Source organism: Ursus maritimus, unplaced genomic scaffold (assembly GCF_017311325.1).
Source record: "Ursus maritimus isolate PB19 unplaced genomic scaffold, ASM1731132v1 scaffold_1, whole genome shotgun sequence".
NCBI lineage: Eukaryota > Metazoa > Chordata > Mammalia > Carnivora > Ursidae > Ursus > Ursus maritimus.
Window position 1 is genome coordinate 25608990 of NW_024423343.1, and position 22538 is coordinate 25631527.

The 22538-nt window shown below is 35.5% G+C and overlaps 1 protein-coding gene across 1 annotated transcript in view; it reads right to left on the reverse strand.

The window, feature by feature from the left end:
* The window catches only part of CPS1 (carbamoyl-phosphate synthase 1), a 119092-nt gene that overhangs the window by 92968 nt on the left and 3586 nt on the right, over nucleotides 1-22538 (reverse strand). The window contains exons 2-3 of the mRNA XM_008687464.2: nucleotides 3987-4096; nucleotides 551-695 (exon numbers count right to left, since the gene is read on the reverse strand). Of these exons, the coding sequence (XP_008685686.2) occupies nucleotides 551-695; nucleotides 3987-4096 (255 nt within the window). The remainder of the gene's footprint in view (nucleotides 1-550; nucleotides 696-3986; nucleotides 4097-22538) is intronic.

Sequence of the window (22538 nt, forward strand, 5' to 3'; positions counted from 1 at the left end):
TTATCTTGATTAGGAAATCTTAATGTGTTTACTTTTACACTGGCATATAAACTATCTTTTATTCCTCCCCTAAATAGGATAAGATTAAAAGGCAAATAGTTGATACAGAGTTGATTACCAAAGACCTTTTAAAAGGTAATTCATCACCATTTCTGGTAGCATACTTGTCATTTAGACTTATAACAACATCTTTCCAAATTAAGCCAAGTTTCATCCAAAGCATTAAGAACAAATGCAAAGTGCCATGAAAAATAAAATTCAAAATAATGTCATGTTGAAAATTAGTCTCATAATACATAGGAATAAGGTTGAGAGCATGAATTTAATGGGTTGTACTACAGTATTGAGGAGAAACTTTGCCCAGCCTAGATTCATAAAAATAAATCAACTATCCCCCCCCCCTCAGTTGAGACTTTTTATAATTTTTTTATAAGTAGGCTTCATGCCCAGCGTGGGGCTCAAACTCACAACCAAGAGTCTCATGCTCTAGCGACTGAGCCGGCTAGGTGCCCCAAATTGAGACTTTTTAAATAGTCATCACTGGCACTACCTTAATTCCAACAGACTCCAAATATTTGCTAAGTCCCAGTTCATCCAGTGCAGTAGTGTCAGGGGCTCCACCATTCCCAATAATGGGATTGGCCATGGTGAGAATCTGTCCCTTGTAGGCAGGGTCAGTAAGAGCTTCCGGGTACCTGAGTAAAGACGCCAAAAAATTACCAACAAAAAACCTGCAATCTACATACATGCTTTTAATTATTGAATCCTTGAAAATTAGAGAACATGAGATTAAAATCCTATAAGGCTGTCTAGATTTCAGCAAATCTAAAGAAATTTTATGATAGAATATGAAAATGTGTCCTATCCTATGACGGATATGAAAAGACAAACTGACTTTTTAAGAATTTTTTTTTCATTTGAGTATAGGTTACATTGTTACATTAGTTTTAGGCGTACAACATAGTAATTCAACTTATCTATATGTTATAATCTGTTCCCCACAAACATAGCTCACCAACTGTCATGTTACAAGACTATTATTACAGCATCATCATATTTCCTTTGCGGTGCTCTTTATTTCTGTGAGTTATTCATTCCATACTGGAAGCTTGTACTTTCCACTCCCTTTCCCCCATTTTGTCCATCCCTCCCTTCCCCCTTCCCTCTGGCAACCATCAGTTTGTTCTCTGTATTTGTGGGTCTGATTCTGCTTTTAAGTTAAAGTGACTCATAAGTACTAAGGCATATTCTCATATAATTTTTATTCCCTCAACTTCTAAAAATTTTTAATTCCTTAAAAAATTCCTTCATAGGGTCTTCATTTCTAAGAGATGGTTTGTTTAAAGTTTTCAGATATCCTGAAGTTTCCCCTTGTCTACCAGACACAAATCCAAACTGATATTTACTATTAAAGGCTGCCGGTTTCACCAAAATATGAATTGTCAAAATTTTTTAAGTTTTTTAAAATATCTTTTAGGAAACTGAAGAGTATCCTGATTACATCACTGGTGACTGCATGGCTGTCTCTGTTTATTAAAATTCATTCAACATTTAAAATGACTGAGTTAATTTCTGTGGCAGAATTAATAACATAAAGGCTGTAGGTTTTTATTTTAAAGTCTGGAGAAGGGGAAAAATAAGAATACACACATTCTATGAAAGAATTACCCAATATAGTTGATTTTTAAAACAGCTTTAGAAAGAAGTATATAAGTTTGAGAGTTACCAACTTAGAAAAAAATCAATCCCACAAAAATTGACCTGAAGCCCTTCTGACTTCTAAATCAAAAGATGCCAAATAACGATTTTAAAGTACTGATGTAGAATTAGGAAGAAATGCATTAGGTCTTCATTTTAAAGTTAAAAACACATATATTCTAAAGTTTATGATATATATATATATGCATATATATCACTCTTATTCTTAATATTAAGAAACATTATTCCAGTAAATACCAGGACTTATCTGTAGCTATTCCAAGCACTGGAATACAGCACAAATGAGGTTTCCCCCTACCCCTCCCACCCTCCACCCTCCCTTTCACATTTTCACTTTCTGCAGGAAGAGTTAAACCAAATCTTTCTTGTGGATTACTACTGATAATGAATTTAGGTGCTGAGGGGGGACAGAATCAACAACCTTGAAACCAATAAAGTTCAACTCAGGCAGTAGTCAACATAAATTCTTCAACCCCATCCAGACAAACTCCTCCCAGAACTACCTTTGTCAACAAAACACTTAGTCTTTCAGCTCAGCAACCCCTGAGGTGACTAGGGTGCTGTAATATTTATCCACACCTCCATCAGCTAATTTCTCAGATGCCTCTCACCTGTCAGGAACTGATAATTTTTTAACCAAGGCTTACACGCGATATAAATGCATTTCTTGAAGATGAAAAACAAAATAACCCCTTTAATTATCAACCACCTTACTGAGTGAGCCACACAATGAATGAAAGCAACAATTCTCAATGGAAAATAGGGTCTGTGGACTAATCTTATTAATGAATGCCTTTTCCTGCATCAAAAACATCTTTAATTAATTTAATTTTACTTCCCTCTCTTCTTCCTCTCCATAAAAGAACTGGCCATTCCCTTTAAACATATGCTTACAATACTCTCTCTGGTGAATGAATAAATATGGCTTGTCCTAGAGAACTGTAGTGTTAGAGGCAAATTAATCCATCAGGTCCTGTTTGACTTTTGTGATGTGACAAGATTTATTACCCATAATCTATCACAGAGAAGAAAACTCTAGTGCCCTCCATCATTCTGATCTATATTAAACAGTTGTTTGTTGGCAGGTATATTAACACAGCCAGTAATTAGTGCTGTCAAAAAGCTTAAATAATTGCCTGGTGAAGTAAAACTTTGCAAACAGCTTTCATACACTGTAATTTAATGTTCTCACCAGTGGAACTACTTTAAAACCCAGCTAATATTCTTCATTTCAAACAGAGAGCCAAGAGTTTAGAGAAGAATGTATGTTAATAATATAATGGCCAGTCGGTAACTTCAGTATCAGTTAACCCAATGTCTCCTTGTCTTTATAAGGTTAACTGGATTTTCCTAAAGAATTATCCAGTACTTTAAAGAAGTTTAGTCCATAGAATCTCTAATGGAAATCTCTTGAAACCACCCAGTCATATTTTTTAAAAGACTCATAGATTTTTTTAATCCCAGCTATAAATTACTGTTTAATCCAGCCCCCTCATTTTTATATGTGGAAACTAGGATTCAGAAAGATTAAGTGGTTTTGTCAATATCGCACAATCCGTTATCATTGAAAATTAGACCAGAACTTCAGCCTCCTGGTTCCCAGCGAACAGATATCTGTTGGTTGATAAGAACAGCTTTGTGATTTCTGCAGCAGCTCTGAGCTCTGTTGCCGCACATCAATTAGCAGATCTTAAACACTGAGTTGGATCTCAACTGATAAATTTTGAAAATATCAGATCTATGAACCTGCTCTCCCTTTGATTAAGACAATAAATGTATCTGTTATTTCACCTTTCTTACTATCATGTGAAATTACACAGACTACCTAAGAACTTTCTCAGCTCCTTATAGTACTTCACATTAGATGTGCAAGGCTGATTCTTAACTTCGCTAAAGGGATGGCACTGGAGTGTGCTATCCGTCCTTCTCCTTGCTCCGATATTTACCTTAATCAGACCCATACCTTCCCTGACAGAAGCCATTTAGTAATCTCATATGACCTGTGTCCTTGGGCTCTGGGTTTCTAGAATTAATTTTATGCTTTATTTTCAGGGGAATACCAGTGTCCACGTTCTCTTTCATTTACTGCAGCAGGGAGGCATTTATATCTATGCTGGAATAGATTACTTACAAGCACAATGCAACGTCAGGACAACATGTAGTCTTATTATGATGTGATGATTTCAGCTTCCCACCATGAGTAAGATCATCTAGTTATTCCTTCACACAGAGGCAGAAGAAAACCTTGGAACATGAACATTACTCACCCTCCCAGGCCAGTGTTAAAAACCACTTCACCAGCGACAGAGGATGGATGGCCAAAGGAGTAACCTTTCATCTTAGTTCCATCTTCCAGGACAATGTGTGCTGTCTGTGCCTAAAGAAACAGATGCATGAATCTTAGCAGAATACAAAATATGAGGCACAACTAGTTGAAAAATATCCAAAGATACAATACATAAACTCATTAAATAAATATCCAGTATATATGATGAAACCATACTGCCTGTATATGGAGTTTCTGTCCTGCTCCTTGTCACTTTTCCTCAGATGTATGGCTCTTGTCAGGGGCAGGTGTTTTATTTTGTTTTGCTTGAAAGAGGAACTGAAGCATGTTGATACATTGTCTATTCTAAGTCTACTTGTAGAATTATTGACAATCCAGAAATACTTCAGTTGAGCTGAAATGCTATGTGTCTATCTTTTCCCCTTAATATTCCATAGCTTTGCTCAAGTATAGCTTTAAGGGAAGTTCATGAGTTTGCAAAAACATTGTATATTGTACACAGCTCATCATCACTCTGCGGTTTAGAGCTAGAAGGAATCTTAAAGATTATCCATCAAATTGTGTTCCAGGGAGCTCTTGTGTTTGATGGAGTTGTCCCAAGGGCTGCCCCTCCACACCAGCTTTAAGATCATAAAGAAGTCGAAACTTTATCACTCTATTAATACTGATACAAAAGTAAGCCCTATGAAACAAATAAAAATAGATCACATTATATTTTTTTTAGCAGAGTTAATTATATCCATGTCTGGTTCTCTCTTTAGAGGCATTCTAAATTTGATTACTTTACCATACTAATCTTTGAACCAGCTTCTATAAAATTCTTGGCCTAAGAAGAGGGACAATGAAGAAACTTATCCAAGAAGCAGGCATCAGCCACTCTTCAAAAATACTCTAAATTCTATTGTTGAAGCAATTTAGGTCAAATCTCAATTTCCATAAAAGTCAAGGAAGAGAGAAATGTGTTTACTCTTTGGGAGGCAAAATATAGACTCTGTAAGAAACTACAGGGAGAAATAAGTGAAAATGGTCTTTAAAAATAACTATAAAGAAAAACATCTCTGCAAGAATTGAGGAAATTTTATTAATTTTTGGCATAATATTTTGAGATTTAAGATGTCATTGTGCTTATATTTAAGAGTCATTTTAAAAAAAGATATATACTGAAATACTTGAGGATAAAATACTATGATATCTGAGATTTCTTTTAAAATATTCAGGGGTTAGGGCAAATAGGTAGGGATATGAAATAAATTCGGCCATGAGTTGATATTGTTGGAGTAAGAGAGATCAGTGTGCTGTTCTTTCTGCAAAGATTAAGTGCAGCCATTAAAGAGAAACATAGGAATTCTCTACTTTCTTTCTCTCACATTTTTAGGACTGGACTCATAGTGCCTAATCCTTCTGTACCCCGCCATCCATCCCCACTCCCACCACACCACACACACACACTCACACACACCAACCTTGGTATACAGCAGACGCTCAGTAAGTGATTTCTAGACTTTTGTTACTATGCTCCTTTAGCTTTGCAACTCGGCTTTTCAAGTGTTAAAATGGAAAAACCTGATTATTTTTCTATAGTAGTCTTCTCTGTGGAAACACAGTGCCTCTTTTAGGTACAAAGTACACGAATTTCTTGGCACTGTAATGATTGCTCTTTAATGTATAAAGTAGTGTTTGATCATCTTTAAACCAATATACCTTGTGCCTAAATATCATTTATGTGTAGGTATGCATACACATGAATTTATATTTACACACAAAATAATTTAGTATTTCCTATTAAAAGTGATATATTTAAGATACTCCTCTCAACAGGAAAGTTCTTTTTTTTTTAAATCCGAAACACCATGCATGAATTTCAAATTTATATTTCTGAGAAAGATTGGACAAAGTGCTGGACTGCACACCTTATATGTGTTTCTGTGTGGGAGTGCATATATGTGTGTCTGCAGGCAGAATTAGCCAAAAGAATTTTGTCCTTTACTTGGCTTATCAAATAATCTTTGAGATCGTTTTGTTTTATGGAACTAGTTTCGAGATCTCAAGCTTGATACTTTATCTTTGAATAGTTATGGTTTATCTTCTCACCAACTAAACCAAAAAAGCTTTTGGAATTTAAGAAACAAAACAAATGAACACAAGGGAAGGAAAGAAAAAATAAAATAAAATGAAAACAGAGAGGGAGGCAAACCATAAGAGACTCTATAGGGAACAATAAGGGAATCTTAACTGAGCGTTGCTGGATGGGAAGTGGGGATGGGATGGGGTAACTGGGTGATGGGTATTAAGGAGGGCACTTAATGTAATGAGCACTGGGTGTTATATGCAACTGATTAATCACTAAATTCTACCCCTGAAACTAATAATACAGTGTATGTTAACTAAATTAAATTTTAATTTTAAAAAAAGCTTTTGGAATTACTCAGCACAAAGGAAACCACAATAAGTAATTAATGTAGTATGGGTGATGACAAGTTCTGAATTCTTCTGTATACAGGAAATCAACTTTGCCTGTCACTTCTCATAGCATGATTTTCTTATTTTGCATTTTAACTTGACAACTATTGTTTATTTACAGTTCAAGACAGAGGTTGATGATTTTGGGAAGTAAGAGTGATAACACCGTATTGCTAAAGATTGTCACAAGCTAATCAAATGTCTATGGTGATGGTTCTCAGTAGGGGTATTTTTAATGGGAAAATTCCCTAGGTATCTCTGACATGTTTCACTAAGTGAAACTCTTTGGTCCAAGTAATGAAAATTCACTCTCAAAAAAGTATTTTCTCCTCCAAGTATTATTTTCTGTTCTTGAGGAAGTCATGTGTAACCTACACGTTTTCACAAAATGGAAGGAGGGAAAAAAACATTTTCCTAAATAATGTGTAACTTTGATAGAACCTAAAATAACTGTACTTAGTTGGCAAAAGGGGTACAAACTACAAATTTCAACTGCTTTCTATACACCAGTTTATCCATCCTACTCTAAGCCATACCTGTCTAAAATTATCATCTGTTTACTTTACTTTTTTTTCTTTTCTCATCTAAGAATTTCAAATTATCTGATCTCTGGGTTAGACACCAACTAATTATTTTAAAGAAAGGTAAAAATTAACATAAGCAAATCCAATTCTGTTAGCCTGTTCCTAAATTCTACTTGGCATTTTTCTTTCTCTCTCCATGGGACTAGATTTCTACTTTGCTTTCAGTCTTTTAAAGATATATTTGAGGAGACATTTACTGTTGCCTGAAATAGTCCCTGAGATTGTGTTCAATATGTCTTTTTGATCCTTTAATTATATTTTTTTTGTTCTTTTTGGCAGCTTTTATAGATCTTCCAATCCTCTTTCCCACTACACATTATATTGTTGCAAGTCTTCTGTTTATTGCCTATAGTATCCTTTATATTCCACTTAACTACATGGGCCTCTGATGAGTTTAAAATGATGAGTGCCAATTGACTTATCTATGAATTGATAGAGGAACTCTGAACAAAGAGCTATTATTTGGAATCCCCTCTTCTAGCTAATAGTTCCCCAAATGCTATTTCATTCCAACGAATCCAAAAGAAATCACCTTGTGACTATTGTAAGATATTTTAGTAGCCTCCTCCTAGTAGAAAGAGGTGCACAGCCTAGGAATTAGATCATAACTTTAAGGGATAATTTAAGTGCCTACTGCCAGAGCCCTTTAATACTTTCAGCTGAAAGTACAAAGGAAACCTTAAGGAAGAGAAGCCTGTACATTCATACAAAGTCAGGAAAAGTAACCAAATATGAATTCTACTAAGTAAAGAACCTCTATCATGACATGGTCCCTGTGTGTTTACTAAAAATATATGTGCCAACAAGACTGCTTAGACATTCAGGTCAAAAACTCACCGAGCTCCTACCATGTGCCAAATCCCACACTAGGATCTGGAAATACATGGACAAATGTCCTCAGGCCCTCCATTTAGCAAAAGGGCCATATATGTGCATGAATGGTGAAAGGAAGAAACCTCTACAAGAATATCACAGAAGCACCTGGAGATAACAAAGGTAAGTAAAATATCATTTCCTTTGGGAGATTTTTCTTTAATAAAAGAATTCACCCTTTCTTTTCCATCTATGCTTTAAGTAATAAAACTTAAAATTTTATGAAAGAAAATCATGTCAAATTTTGAATTTAAAGTCCAAGATTTAGGGGCGCCTGGGTGGCTCAGTCGTTAGGCGTCTGCCTTCGGCTCAGGGCGTGATCCTGGAGTTCTGGGATCGAGCCCCACATCAGGCTCCTCCTCTGAGAGCCTGCTTCTTCCTCTCCCACTCCCCCTGCTTGTGTTCCCTCTCTCGCTGGCTGTCTCTCTCTCTGTCAAATAAATAAATAAAATCTTAAAAAAAAAAAAGTCCAAGATTTAAAGACCCTTTCAAGGGGTGCCTGCGTGGTTCAGTTGGTTAAGCGTCTGGCTCTTGGTTTTGGCTCAAGTCTTGATCTCAGGGTCCTGAGATCAAGCCTTATGTCAGGCTTTGTGCTCAGTGCAGAGTCTGCTGGAGATTCTCTCTCCCTCTTCTTCTGCCCCTTCCGCTTGTGCTCTCTCTCTCTCCAAAATAAATAAATAAATCTCTTAAAAAGAAGAAGATGCCTTCAAGTCTGCTCAAATGTCATCCATCTTCTTGGCGAGACATACCTTCACCCTCCTACTTAAAATTATAATATGTCCCCCAGTGCTCTCTCCACTCTTCCTTTATAGCAGTCATTGCTTCCTAACATATCATCCAGTGTCTTATTTTTGTCTGCTTTATCCCACTGGAAAGCCAACTTCATGTGTATTTGGCAGAGTATTAGGTCTGCTTTGTACACTGGCATACCTCCAGGGCCAACATCAGTGCCTGGCACAGAGTAGACAATTGTTCAATTTTTGTTGCATGAATAAAGATTCATTGAGTGCCAATCTGAAGGAAATAACATAATACTGGAAATCTTTATTATTTTTATCACTATTATTCAGCTTTTAGTTTGTTCAAGGTATGAATTTAAAAATAAGCAAATACTTGTTTTGAGTTGCTTTTCCATTATGCTTAACTAAGAATGCCTTTCTATAACATTTTTAATTTAGTCTCATAATGTGGAGGTATTATGCTGGAAAAGAGATATGAGTGGCATTGAGCGAGACAAGCATGAAGAAGGGAAAGATCAGTGGATTGCTATACCAGGACATGCATACTGAGTATGCTGTATGTAAGTGTACAAATAAGTGTTGTGCGGAGCTAAGACAAATATCATGATAATTCAAAACAAAAGATCATTTATATCAATTTACTAGGCATTTCACATGAAAGAGGCTGACAGTGCTTGAATTACTTAACAAACTGTTTTATTCCCTATTTCACTTTGCAAACATAGACAAAGAATGAGAAAACTCTCCTTATTCAGTATATTCTAAAATATAGGGGTATGGGAAGAAAATTATGTTCTATTCTGTTTAATTTTAAGATAATTTATACAAATGAATCTTGAAGAAAAATTATTTTGCATTTCTCATTTTGTTCTAAGGTATTAAAAATATGAATTTGCCATAGAAGATTCAAGTGAAAGGTGTAAGGTGAAGTGAACTCAAAGGGGTCAAAAGTTATTTTGTACACTGAAAGCTATTTACTTCTTGATCACCAAAATTAGTTGAATAAACATGTATAAATTGAAGTCTAACTTGCTGCTGCCTACCTCTTTGTCAATCATTGTAGCGCAATATAAGTATGCAATAAATTCTAAAGCAAGTTTAATCTGATCTCTGCTTGGTAGAATAATGAAGGATTTTTGGTTTGCTCTCACTAGACATGGAGAACAGCTATTCTCCAAAATGTGAATACTTATATGAGCATTATTTGCAGATGGCTACTTTGGATTTTTCCTTTGTTTTTCTTTTTTGTTGTTGTTGTTGAGCTGGGATGAACAGTCTCAATTCTTTTCACATGTCTTTACAGTTCTTCATTTTGCTTTTTCCCCTCTGGGTCTTTAACTAATATTCAATAAATTTTCTTAGTAAAACCTTCATGAAAATTAAATTTCTTGTGTGACAGGATCCACTTAGTGCTTAATTTTAATTGAGTACTCATTTTCATTACAGTGTAATTCTTCATCACTAATTAAATGCATATGAAATTATAAGAATATTCTTCAAATCTCAAGATCATAGCTAATAAAAAAACTTAACTTTTAATTCACTATCTAATTTTAGATTTAAGTGCCTCAAAGTCAAAGGACTAGCTGAATGTTGTTGTTATTAGCTTTTTTCATATTGACTCAACCAAACTGACAATAAAATGCTGAAATATAAAAAGAAACTTTAGGTTGTATCTGTACCTATCTTCAGCTTAGCAATTAAGAGATATTTAAAGTGCTTTTGTTAATAGAATGTAAATCAATCCCTTTTCTCCACTCAGTGTCATTTATCAACCTAAACAAGCATAGTCCACTAAAGGTAACAAGGAGAGGAACCTTAGCACAAGGGGCAGCACAGCAAGAAGTGTCTATCTGGGAATCTCATTTCAATAAGGTCAATCACATTGGGTTTGGCAAATGCTTAGGTCACGGATTTTGAAAGATAAAATAGGCATTATAAATATATATAGACATTCAGTATAAGAGTAAGTATAATTTTCCATCTAACTAGGTGAAGAACTATTTTTAATTATAGAGGGGGTTGATTTCTGGAGAAAAGCAGGTGCTTTAGGGGAAAAAAAAAATTCATAGACTATGCTCAATTACTTCTTCTACCCTGGCCCCATCCATACCAATCTATGCACAGCCCTATCTATTAGGGACTATTTAAAACTGTGCTCTGTGATTATCATATGATCTCACTTGTATGTAGAATTTAAGAAAGAAAACAGAGGATCATGGAGGAAGAGAGAAAAGAAATAAAGCAAGACAAAATCAGAGAGAGAGACAAACTGTAAGAGACTCTTAATCATAGGAAACAAAGTGAGAGTTGCTGGGGGGGGGGCTGGGGAATAGGGTATCCAGGTGATGGACATTAAGGAGGGCACATGATGTAATGAGCACTGGGTATTATATAAGACTGATGAATCACCTCTACCTCTGAAACCAGTAATATGTTATATGTTAATTAATTGAATTTTAATTTTAAAAAACATAAAATTTTAAAAAAATTAATTAAAACTGCTCTATGGAAGGGAAGGAGAGATAAGATAAACGTGGTTGGGTTGGAGAAGAGCAATTTTGACCATCTCTCCCGCCTTTCGTCATTTGGCTTTCTCTCTTCCCTCCTGATACCCTTCCTGGTAAAATATGGATTCCACCGGTTTTGGCTTGTTTTGTGTTTGCTTAGTTTGGGTTTTGATTTTATAAATGTGATTAATTGTTGTGTATTAAAGGTCAACTCTACAGATGCCTTTGGAGACTGTCAGAAAAACAAGCCTTGAAGAGCCATAATGACTCAGATATGCACAAGTTCTCACCCTCATCCCTGCCCTCTCTTCTTTCTACCTACCCAAACTCAACCACTTGTCAGAAACTGAAGTTTGATCATCTTGTGCATTAACCAAACAAGCATTAGAAGACTTGTCCCTTCCCAAATTAAGGCTAAACAAAAATTTGCACCTATTATTTACTGCCCTATGTCAACGTTTATGACTAATTTCTCCAATAAGATTACAGGCAACACCAGACAACATCAAGGACAGACAGCCTGCCTTGTCTGTCCAACACAGAATCAATAGCACATAACATAATGCCTGGCACATAGTGGGTGATTGGAGAAATCATTTTATACCACCCTTAATTCATACCTTGCCCCATGATGTTAACTTTCAGAGACTTTGGAAAGGTTATTTAACTCCCAGTCCACAAGGGAGAAGTAAGAGGAATATTGGTGACTTTGGGAAATGGAACTGAGCAAGACTGGCTCAGCTCTTCTCTCTTTTCAAAGAAACCTGTTCTCAGTTGTACATTAAGATGGGAGAGCTGTAGGTGTGAGTGAATACACTTGACTCAGGGAATAGGAGTTCTAAGAAACCTATTTGGTTACAGATCTAGGCCCTGTTTTCTAAACAGCTTTAACAGTAATAAAGCTGATATTCAGATTGCTGTCTATTTGAAAATTGTGTCTTATTTCTGTATTGATCTAAATATGGAGATTGAAGGAAGATATCATTAATTATCACCCTATATTGTACCAGTAGAAAGTACCTTGCAAATACTGATTGGTTGAATGAATGAATCTTTGAGTGAATGGCTATCAGGTGGCAAAGATGCTATATAATTCTATTTTTGTTTCTCTGGAACATAATCGGCTTGCGGAATGCACTCCTGCTTTGCTCCAGTCATATTTTAACTATTCTTCTTAGGCACTGCTCACAAAGGTAAGAAGTGATGGGCAATGTACAGCTATCTTTAATTCCATGTGATTTATTTCCTGGGAGACTAGTTAAGGGAATAAAGAACACCTGCTTTCACAGTATTTTTCTCTTCCATATCCCACCAACTAGAAATGTAAGTGGGAATAGCATTCCTTTTTATAAAGCTATTACATCATAATTAAGCTTTATTCACACTTTACTAAAATCACTTTAATCAGATAATCTACTAACTGTTCAGCAAAGTACTGCTAAATGATTAAGTAATGAATTCAGTAAAACAGAAAAAAGGAAAGCATACACTCTCTTCCATATTATCTTTTCCATTATTTCCTTTAATATTAAAAATTACAAACTTTAATACTGAAAATAATAAACATCTTTTTTTCGTTTTATACTTGCTATAAGTTTTTACTTTTCACCACATTGAGAATTCTTATTTCATTTGTCTTATTTTTGGTTGAACTCTTTTATAAAATGTAGATTTCTAATTCAATATTTTTCTAGTAGCGGTTGCTTTTACAAATCTTTCAAATCCAAAGATATTAAGTCTAATAGTAAGATGTTAGAGTTTCAGTGTCTCTCTCTTTGGCATCTTTTCCCAACATTCCTTGGGAGCAACAACTTCAAATCACATTGGTCCTACAGGCTAGATAATAAAGTTACTTAAACAATTACTACTGCAATTAAAAATAATGCAAAATGATACAGCCACTATGGGAAATGGTATGGAGATCTTTCAGAAAAAGTAAAACTGGACTAACATATTCAGCAATCCTACTTCTGGATATTTACCCAAAGAACTGAATTCAGGATCTCAGAGAGATATTAGAACTTCATCTTCATTGCAGCACTATTCACAATAGTCAAGATATGGAAGCAACCTAAATATCCATCAACAGATGAGTAGATAAAGAAAATGCAGCATATACATACAATGAAATATTACTCAGCGTTAAAAAAGGAAAGAAATCCTGTCATATATGGCAACATGGATGGACTTTGAGGACAGTATGCTAAGTGAAGTAAGCCAGTCACAGAAGGACAGATACTGCATGATTCCACTTACATAAGGTATCTGAAATAGTCAAACTCATAGAATCAGAAAGTAGAAATGTGGTTACCAGGGGCCAGGGGAGGGGGAAATGGGAGTTACTAACCAACAGACATAAAGTCTCAAATGTTTAAGATGAGTAAGTTCTAGTAATCTGCTGTACAACATTATCCCTAAAACTGCACTGTACAGTTAAAAATTTGTTAGGAGGATGGATCTATGTTAAGTACTCTTACTACAATAAAACAGTATAATAAAACAGTTCCACCTCATCACATAGTATCTAATAATTCATATTGACTATTAATAACTCATAGGTAGTCATCTATTTACTTCTAGAATTAATTACACATTATATTGGATTTTGTCACCACCCAAGAGAAAATCTCGATCATCATTTATTACAGCCTCCCAATTGTTCCCCCTGTTTCCAAACTCTCCCTGCTTCTACCTATCCCATGCAACATAGTTAAAGGCTATCTTAAACATTTATTGCATGATACTAATCTTCAGGGGCACCTGCGTGGCTCAGTTGTTAAGCGTCTGTCTTCGGCTCAGGGCGTGATCCCAGCGTTCTGGGATCGAGACCTGCATTGGGCTCCCTACTCTGCTGGGAGCCTGCTTCTTCCTCTCCCACTCCCCCTGCTTCTGTTCCCTCTCTCGCTGGCTGTCTCTCTCTCTCTCTGCCAAATAAATAAATAAAATCTTTAAAAAAAATACTAACCTTCAAATTCCCCAATTAACATTCCAAGTCCCCTCATCTGGCCCATCCTCTATATGGAATTCCTTAGACTCTCCTTCTTTCTAGACTTTGTGCATAAATGTCTTCCTCGTTGCCTCTTTATGTCCTGGTTATCTTTCCTAGTCCTGCTCATGACATGCCTTCAAAGATCCCCCAAGTCAGAATTAACCACTGATTTTCCTGTGTTCCCACTGCATGTCTGTGTACTGTTTGTATGCTACCTTTAGTTTTAATTGCTTCAGTTACTCTTCTACCCTGCTAGATCATGGCTTCTGAGACAGAGAACCCAATACCTAATTCAATTTTATATCCTCACAGAAATAGCCCACTGTTGATCACACAGTAAGACAGACACTACATATTTGGTGAATGCACAGAAATATGGGCCATCATGTGATATTAGGATGTTGTTCACATGCCGACATTATGTTTTTTCAAAACAATTCTCTGATGCCCACTGGCTACTGGGGTTTGTTTGCTTGTTTATTTTTACTTGAAAGCAAAGACAGATGTCCCACATAGGTATAGTTCATGCTAAAAGATGGAAGATGAAAGTAAAGAATGAGTTGGGACCGGTTGGCAACCCTTGCCTCATAAGCACCCCTAGGTTTCTATACCAACTAGGTATCATACAGCTAATGTCTTCAGAAGAATCTAGAAGATAATTTCTAATCTTTATTCTTTGGGCTTCCTAATGGGTTGCTTCCATTACTAATATTAATTATTATCTTAACATCGACATAAACCTAATCCTCCATCACTGGAGAAAAGGAATAATAAACTAGATGGAGCATACATACTCCAATTATTCTTCTTTCTTCCTTTACTTTTTTTTTAAGATTTATTTATTTATTTTAGAGAACAAGAGGGGTGGGGGGAGAGAAAGAGGAAGAAGAAGAGGGGTAGAACCTCCAATAAACTGTCCACTGAGCATGGAGCCCGACACAGGGTTCAACCTCACCACTCCAAGATCATGACTTGAGCTAATACCAAGAGTCGGAAGTTTAACCAACTGAGCCACCCAAGTGCCCCTCCTCCTTTACTTTTCATCTAAAATGCTTGCCAGATTTTACTATATGTCATTGGCAAATTCATTTATTTTAATTCACTAACACAGTATCATAATATCACACTTCTACACCAAATCCCCAAATAGTTTACAACAAATAGTCTATTTTTATCTCCCTCTGAAAAAAACTGAGGCTGCCATATTTTTATTGATATTGTTGCTGGGGTTTACATTTAGTGCTGGTACACACTTGACACTCAATAAAGATTTTAACTAATTCTGATGACAAGATGACAAGTATACTTCAATTTTTCTTTACTTTGTGTCCATATGTTAAAGCACCTCCCACTTTGTTTTGTTTCTATTTTAATTCTGGAATAATCGTTATGTTTGAAAAAAATAAAGCATAACATGTCTTAAGCATGCCTTACAGAAGTAGATTGACCTGTCACAATCCTGTTTCTACCTTTTGGTATTGCTTTAATGAGACCCTGTTAAGGCATAAACCAGATGGCATATATAATTATCTATGCTTATTGAAGTCTATATGCAGTTGCACAAATGAATTGTGTATGTAGACTTGAATGATAAATGTCTACTGGTCTGAGGAAGTTATCTTATTTCAAATAGAATTATGAAGTTATGTTGGAAAAATAGGATTTGGGAGTCATTGATCTCACTGAAGGCTCCACTCTGATCCCCTTCCTAAGCCTCATTCATAATAATTAACATGATGTGTCTCAGGCACTGTTTCTAAAGCTATCAATGGATTTTCTCATCTAATCTTCACAAAAAGCAATGAGGTAAGTAATGTTAAGATCTCTATTTTACAGTAAAGCTACCTGAGCTTTGGAGGAGTCAAGATCATCCCACTAGTAAATGGAAAAGCAGTGGCTTCTGAACGTATTCAGTGTGACTTATAATTCACAGCCCTCTACCTCATCACAGCCCTCTGCATGGAGCCAAGTAGAAAAGTTCAGGTTAAACTGAATTACGTATTACCCTTTTTCTTTTTCTAAGCCTATTTCTATTTCTTCTTTCCAATTTTTTAAAATGGGGATAAAAAGCAATTCAATTACAAACTCGCCTGAATTTATTTATAAGAGCTTTCTTTCAAAACTGCAATGAATAAACTGCAACATGCCCAGGTCAACCAAGAATCACCTCTCCGTAAATCGGTATATTGTCAAAGTGGAATGTCAAGTCATTAGTTGTATCCTATAATCTTAGGAGAACCAGAAGGCTTTGAGAACTTTTCACACTGATTCCAGGCCCTTGAGTTCTGAAGCTCTCAAGACTGTTATAACAGACTGTCCATGCTGTGAACATGGAGATGCACCTCTCAGTCCCCCTTCATGAAGACCCTGCTGCCCTGCTGCACAGTGTGAGTTCAGTGGACAGTCACCAGCAATCTGTTCCTTCAGGGCCTGCCTCAGCTGCAGAGAGCTGCTTTGCCACAGGCCCTGCATGGAGAGCCCCATGCCCACACTGGTTGCTGAGTCAGGCAGGGAGATGAAGGCCCAGGCCCAACACAGGAAACTCTTGATGAGCAAGAGCTTTCTGCCAGATTGTCCTACACTTTCTCAAACCTGCATCACAATTTAGTTCTTCTCTGCCTAACTCTGTTCCCTCAAACTTCCCTCCACCAGAGTTAACCCCTAATAAATATCCAGCTCCCTAAACACCATTTCACTATCTGCTTCTGGAGAACCTAACTTATGATAGATCCTTAAGCCAAACAAGTCAATAAGAATTCAAATGCTTTGGAAAGTCTCAAGAAATAAAGTTCTGGTATTTATGGGGGTTCTAACCCAGAAACTACCAGATGCATGTGGAACACTGCAGGACACCTGAATGGTTTCCTTTCTTCATGTAACCCTAAAACTTAAGAATTAACCCATACTTTGAGTGAATCTGGCATAGTGCCTAAAGGTCAGTCAAGGTCCTTAGGTCAAAGTTAATGGTACCTCCAAGGTGCTCAATGTCCAGGAGCAGACGTTCACTTTTAGGGGACACTAAGCACAAGTTCAGCGTGCAACTGCCTAAAATAAACTTCACACACACACACACACACACACACACACACACTTCCCTATACCTAAAGGTCTCTTGATTGACCTTAAACCAATATTTAAGTTGTGCCTGAAATTAATAACATTATCTCCACCTCTTCACAATTGTATTTTTCTCCCATCCACGTAATTACGTTTACAAAACATCCAAATAAGCCCCTGCACCTCATGCCCACCATGCCAAATAAGGCCAGGGTTTGTAGCCAATGTGCATAGCAAGAAAAATGCACTAAAACTAGCTCATACAGTTCGATTTCTTTTAGCCTGGAGCATACAGATATTGTGGATCTGGAAGCCAGTTAGATTATAAAATAAGTAGTCAAAATTTTGCATTCTTGTGAGTTTATACGATTTTGAGGTTGATAAAGACTGAAATTAGTAATACCCATGTCCTAGTAATACTAAATATTATTTTTGTCAGCAAATCGATAGGAGGAACATCATAAGATGGAAGATTTTCCCACACATAATATTTAAATAGGCTAAAATAGAATTTTTCTGTATATATGTAATTACTCCATTTTTAATCTTTTATTTTACAATTGTATTTTTCTCTAAATTAAACTGAATTACATAATTTCTACATGAGCCCTATTCTTATATTACTTTTTAAATGGAACTTTTAATAAACTGTACAATCTTTGGGTGTTGTACTTTCTAAAAATACTTTAAAACCTAGAGATTCTTTCAAAAAGTATAGGTAATTTCTGATGAAAATACATTTTTGTGAAGGAGCTTGCATGTAAGTAGAAATTCCAACGAAATCTCTATTCATTTGTTGGTTTGTCTGCCAAGGAAGTTGATATTGTTGTTTTACCATATCATAAAATGTTTTTTTTTAACGATCTCAAAAATGTGACACTGTAAGCAAATCTGACATTTTCCCTAAACATCTAACTTATGTCTTTAGGGCTTTTGATTTTTTCCTTAAAATTAAAATTTATTGTAAACCTATATTTATGGGACTATTTTCATTTCCTAGTAAGATGACTGATTAGCTTTATGGGACCACAAATAAATGACCGAAATTTTATACCGTAATACTCTCAGTTTGAAATCAGGTTTAAAAGGGTAGATGCTTCAAAGCACTTTCCAGGATAAGAACAATGCAACAACTATTAATAGGAGTCACACAGCTAAATTCTCCTTCAAAAAGCTTTGAAAATGTGTCCCTGGTGCTATGCTCAACTGATTTAGAGGGCTTAGGCTTAGGAAGTAAGTCAAAATTCAAGCATAATTTATAATTTAACCTATAAAAGTTTTTATAAAGAGCCCAGGGTTCATTACTGTCTTTAGGCTTTTCCTTCGCATTCAGTATTATGTTATAAAAAGTCTTCCACTCATTCCTTAATCATCCCACATCCCAGCATCATCCTGGGCTAACTTTGAAGATTTTGGTCCTTTACTTTGAAGCAGTTTTCTTTGCATCTATTAGTTTGCAACAGTGAAATCAAGTCAAAATGAGACTTCTCTTGCAGTCTAGAATTGCTAGTGGTAAACACCTATCACATTAGATTTCTGCATATATGAAGCTTATGAGACTGTATGAGAAAGAAACAAATTGAAAATTGAAAAACAGCATGTTTCGTTATAATACATGACAATATTTTGGTTGAAGTGGAAGAAATATATCAACTATAAATAGCACTGCCCTAAAATATCCTATTTATAGAATTATTAATTAAAGCAAGAATCCTTACTGATTCTTTGATTTAAACAATCTGTTCTCAAAATGCAACTAGAAAAGGAGAAAAAAGGAAAGAAAAATATATATAATTTATTTTATGTGGGGATAAAGTATAGTAAATAAATGGGCTCTTGATAAGCAATAACATTACAGCAGGAAAAATGATTTAGAGCATTCTGAAGCCAGGTTAAACAACAATGATGGCTTCAAGTATATAAGCACAGTAAATGAAATGCCAAATTAAAAAATTCCATGTGGTGCTTGGGCCTAATTAAAATTCTAACCAGATTTGCTATGGTTATGCTTCATTTGTACAAAAACAGACATCCATGTGTCTTTGTGTTAACTCTAGCACTCAAACATCCGTGAAATGGGAATAACTGCATTGTTTTTTCCCCTGGGTATGAGAATTTACTGGTAAAATGTTCTGGATGTAAAGGCTCAAGCTAATTAGGCAAATAAGTTCCATAAAAGATTTGAATATAAAACATTATAGTTGCTAGTAGTAGAAATGAAAATGATTTACTCTGGGAATCTGACTGTATTGCTGTTAAATCATTTGACTACGTAAATTATTTGTATATTAGAAAAAATAGAAGCCCCATGTGTTTATTTCCATTTTCACCAAGGCCTTAAGCCATATAACATATTTGATTTCTGGCTTACCTGATGTTTCTTAGCTATTAGTTTACATCAGTACTCATCCTCTCAAGAAATAAAATAAATCTGAACCAAGCTTTAGAAAGGAAGAAGCTTAAAGCCAGAATTTATTTCAGTTATTATTGCATAGATAATACGGTAAAAGTTAAAATCTTAAAGTGTTCTTTATTGGTAAATTAAACCTTATTTTTTCTTTCTCGGAGTAGTACTATCAAAATATGGATACTTAAAATGCAGAATTAAGGCACATTTTCTAAGTGTAGAATATTTAATGAGACTTCTCTGCAGTTATAATGTCTAACACTTCAAAAATTAAAAGTACTGTAACAGCAGTAATCAATTAAGCCTTACAACATCCTAAGTTAACAGCCTTACAACGTCCTACATTAATAATAAGTTATCTGCCTTTGGTTAAACATAAGCCATTGTTGGGGGGGGGGAATCACAAAATTAATTCACTTGAATACTTCTCTGTTTTGGACATTTGTAAACAAATGAGTCAGATTCATAAGTAATTTTTATTCTAGTTATGTTTCTCATTATAAATAAAATATATTATTTAGAAAAATTCCATTACAAAATATGTTCACAGAGTGTAAGTGTATGAACAAGTACCTTAATGAGCATCTCCCATCTCCTAAAATTGTTCTGAATCTGGGAGAGATCTCCAATATTGTAGCTAATTTTTATTTTACGGTAATAAATTAATATGGTTTTATTTAGTCCTACATCATAAATGAAACTTATTCAGTAAAATTCTTGGTGGTACATTGACCCTATTGATTCATCTGTTAGAACTTCATGTTAACCAGTGATCTATCTCCCTGTGAAATATAAAAGATTGATATATGACATTTAGTAAGTTGACAAAAAAAGAAAAAAAAATAAAGGAGTCTTGAAAATATTTTGAGAGTTGAATTCATTTAGACCAGATGAAGAAAGTCAAGTGGAAACTAGAGGTATTAGGACTAAGGAGTCCCAAACCAGATCTGATGCTGGCTCATGTAGCTTCCTTCCAGGCCTCAGTCACTAAAAGTACCCTAGAAAATGATAGTCCCATCGAGGACATTCAGTCTTGCGTAGCAAACTGCGGAAGCCTTGAAGTAGGCTCTGGCATGACCATTGCTTAAGAGATATTGAAAACTCCCTACTATACCCCAGCCTTTGGTACAAGTCAGAAATGTGAAAAAGGTTTAATGAAGATGTGAGGGCAAAGGAATGTGCTTTATTTCCACAATAGTAGAACCTAAATTCACTTCTACTCGATCAGTAATTCTGCTAAGCATGGTCAGGTGGAAACTCAAATCTCCATCAGCTGGAGAAGGAAGCAGGAGTCCAAGACTCACACCATTTCTACACTTCCCTCTGGCACTTCCCTCGCCAGATTTCTTAGCTTCCTACCTAGGGCTAGGACTCAGATAAAGTGAGTGAGATGCCTTTCGGGCAACATGGAAGGAGGCACATTATGGCCCTGCTAGTGATGGCCTCCTTCAATTAGTGTCTCACTTGCCCTACCCTCATCTAGGCCCTGTTTGACTATCGCTTTTTCAACAGTTATATGGCAAGAAGCTCAAAATGACAAGGCACTCTTGATGACCAACAAATGAGTCTGTACTTTAGAAAGGGGCAGTGGGATATAAAAAGTAGAGTACATAAACAAAAATGGTCAAAAGGGAGGCTACCTCCTAATCAAAGAAATATTCACCCAAAATAGACGAAACTGCTAATCATCGAGACTAATTACCCAACCATTCATTTGGGATTGAAACATACTCTATTTTTTCCAACATTTGCATCATCTTGGATGAAATCCAGCCCTAAAAACATATCTATACATAGTAAAGGTCTAATACAATAGTTATTCTTGAAAGTGTATGATAACCCTATCCCTACCCCCACTTCTAATATATACAAAGAAGTTCCAATATAATAATGAACTCCATTTCCTGTGAATGTCTTTAAAGCTACTACAATATAACTAAATGATTCTAATTGTAGGAGTTTTTGTAGTTGCCAATTTCTAATCAAATGACAATAGCTCCTCAAGATTGAGCTAAATAGGTAGTTTTATGTTGGAAACAGAATATAAAAATCTTACAAAATGAAAACCATTCAAAAGGAATAATGAGTCCTAGGGCTCAACTGTATCTGAAGTACCAGAGAGAAGGACACTTGGACTGTTAGGTTCCTGGCTTAATTGTAGTACAGGTCACCGTTTTGAAAACCAAGTGGATTAATGTTAGAAGCAGTACCTATTGAACCCTTTCTATTAGGAACTTAAACTTTTCAATTTAATACCTTTGATTTCCAAATTCATTTGCAAGTAAAAATTAAACTATTTAGTCTTGATGACTTTCCAAGACTTACAAATTCAGAATTTTTAAATTTATAAGTTTCTTGAAATCAGAGACTATCCACTTACTAACCATTTATTTCCACTTATTATTCTTCCTGTATACTCCCAGGATAGAAGCTTTAAAAAGGATATTAAGATGTACATCCTGACTTTTGGAATTGAATTCAAAATAGTAAAGATCATTGGCTTCATAGTTCTTGAGTCTAATTTACTGTAAGCCATATAGATATGGCTTCCTAGAGATATGTTTACTATTAAGGCAAAGGTGAAAAAAATCCTTATATATATTTGAGAATTTGCATCAGACATTTTGTCATTGAAATAAGTAGTCCATGAAAAACATGAAGAAACTGTGATCTGTCTACTAAGTCCTTCTCCTAAAATGTATAGGACAGAATTTTTTTTTTTTAAGTGTCCGGGATTTGGAGTGCCTGAGTGGCTTAGTCGGTTAAATGTCCAACTCTTGATTTCTGCCCAGGTTGTGATTTCATGGTTGTGAGATGGACCACCATGTTGGGCTCTGCACTGAGTGTGGGGTCTGCTTCAGATTCTCCCTCTCCCTCCCCCTTTGCTCATACCCACCCCTGCTTGCTCTCTC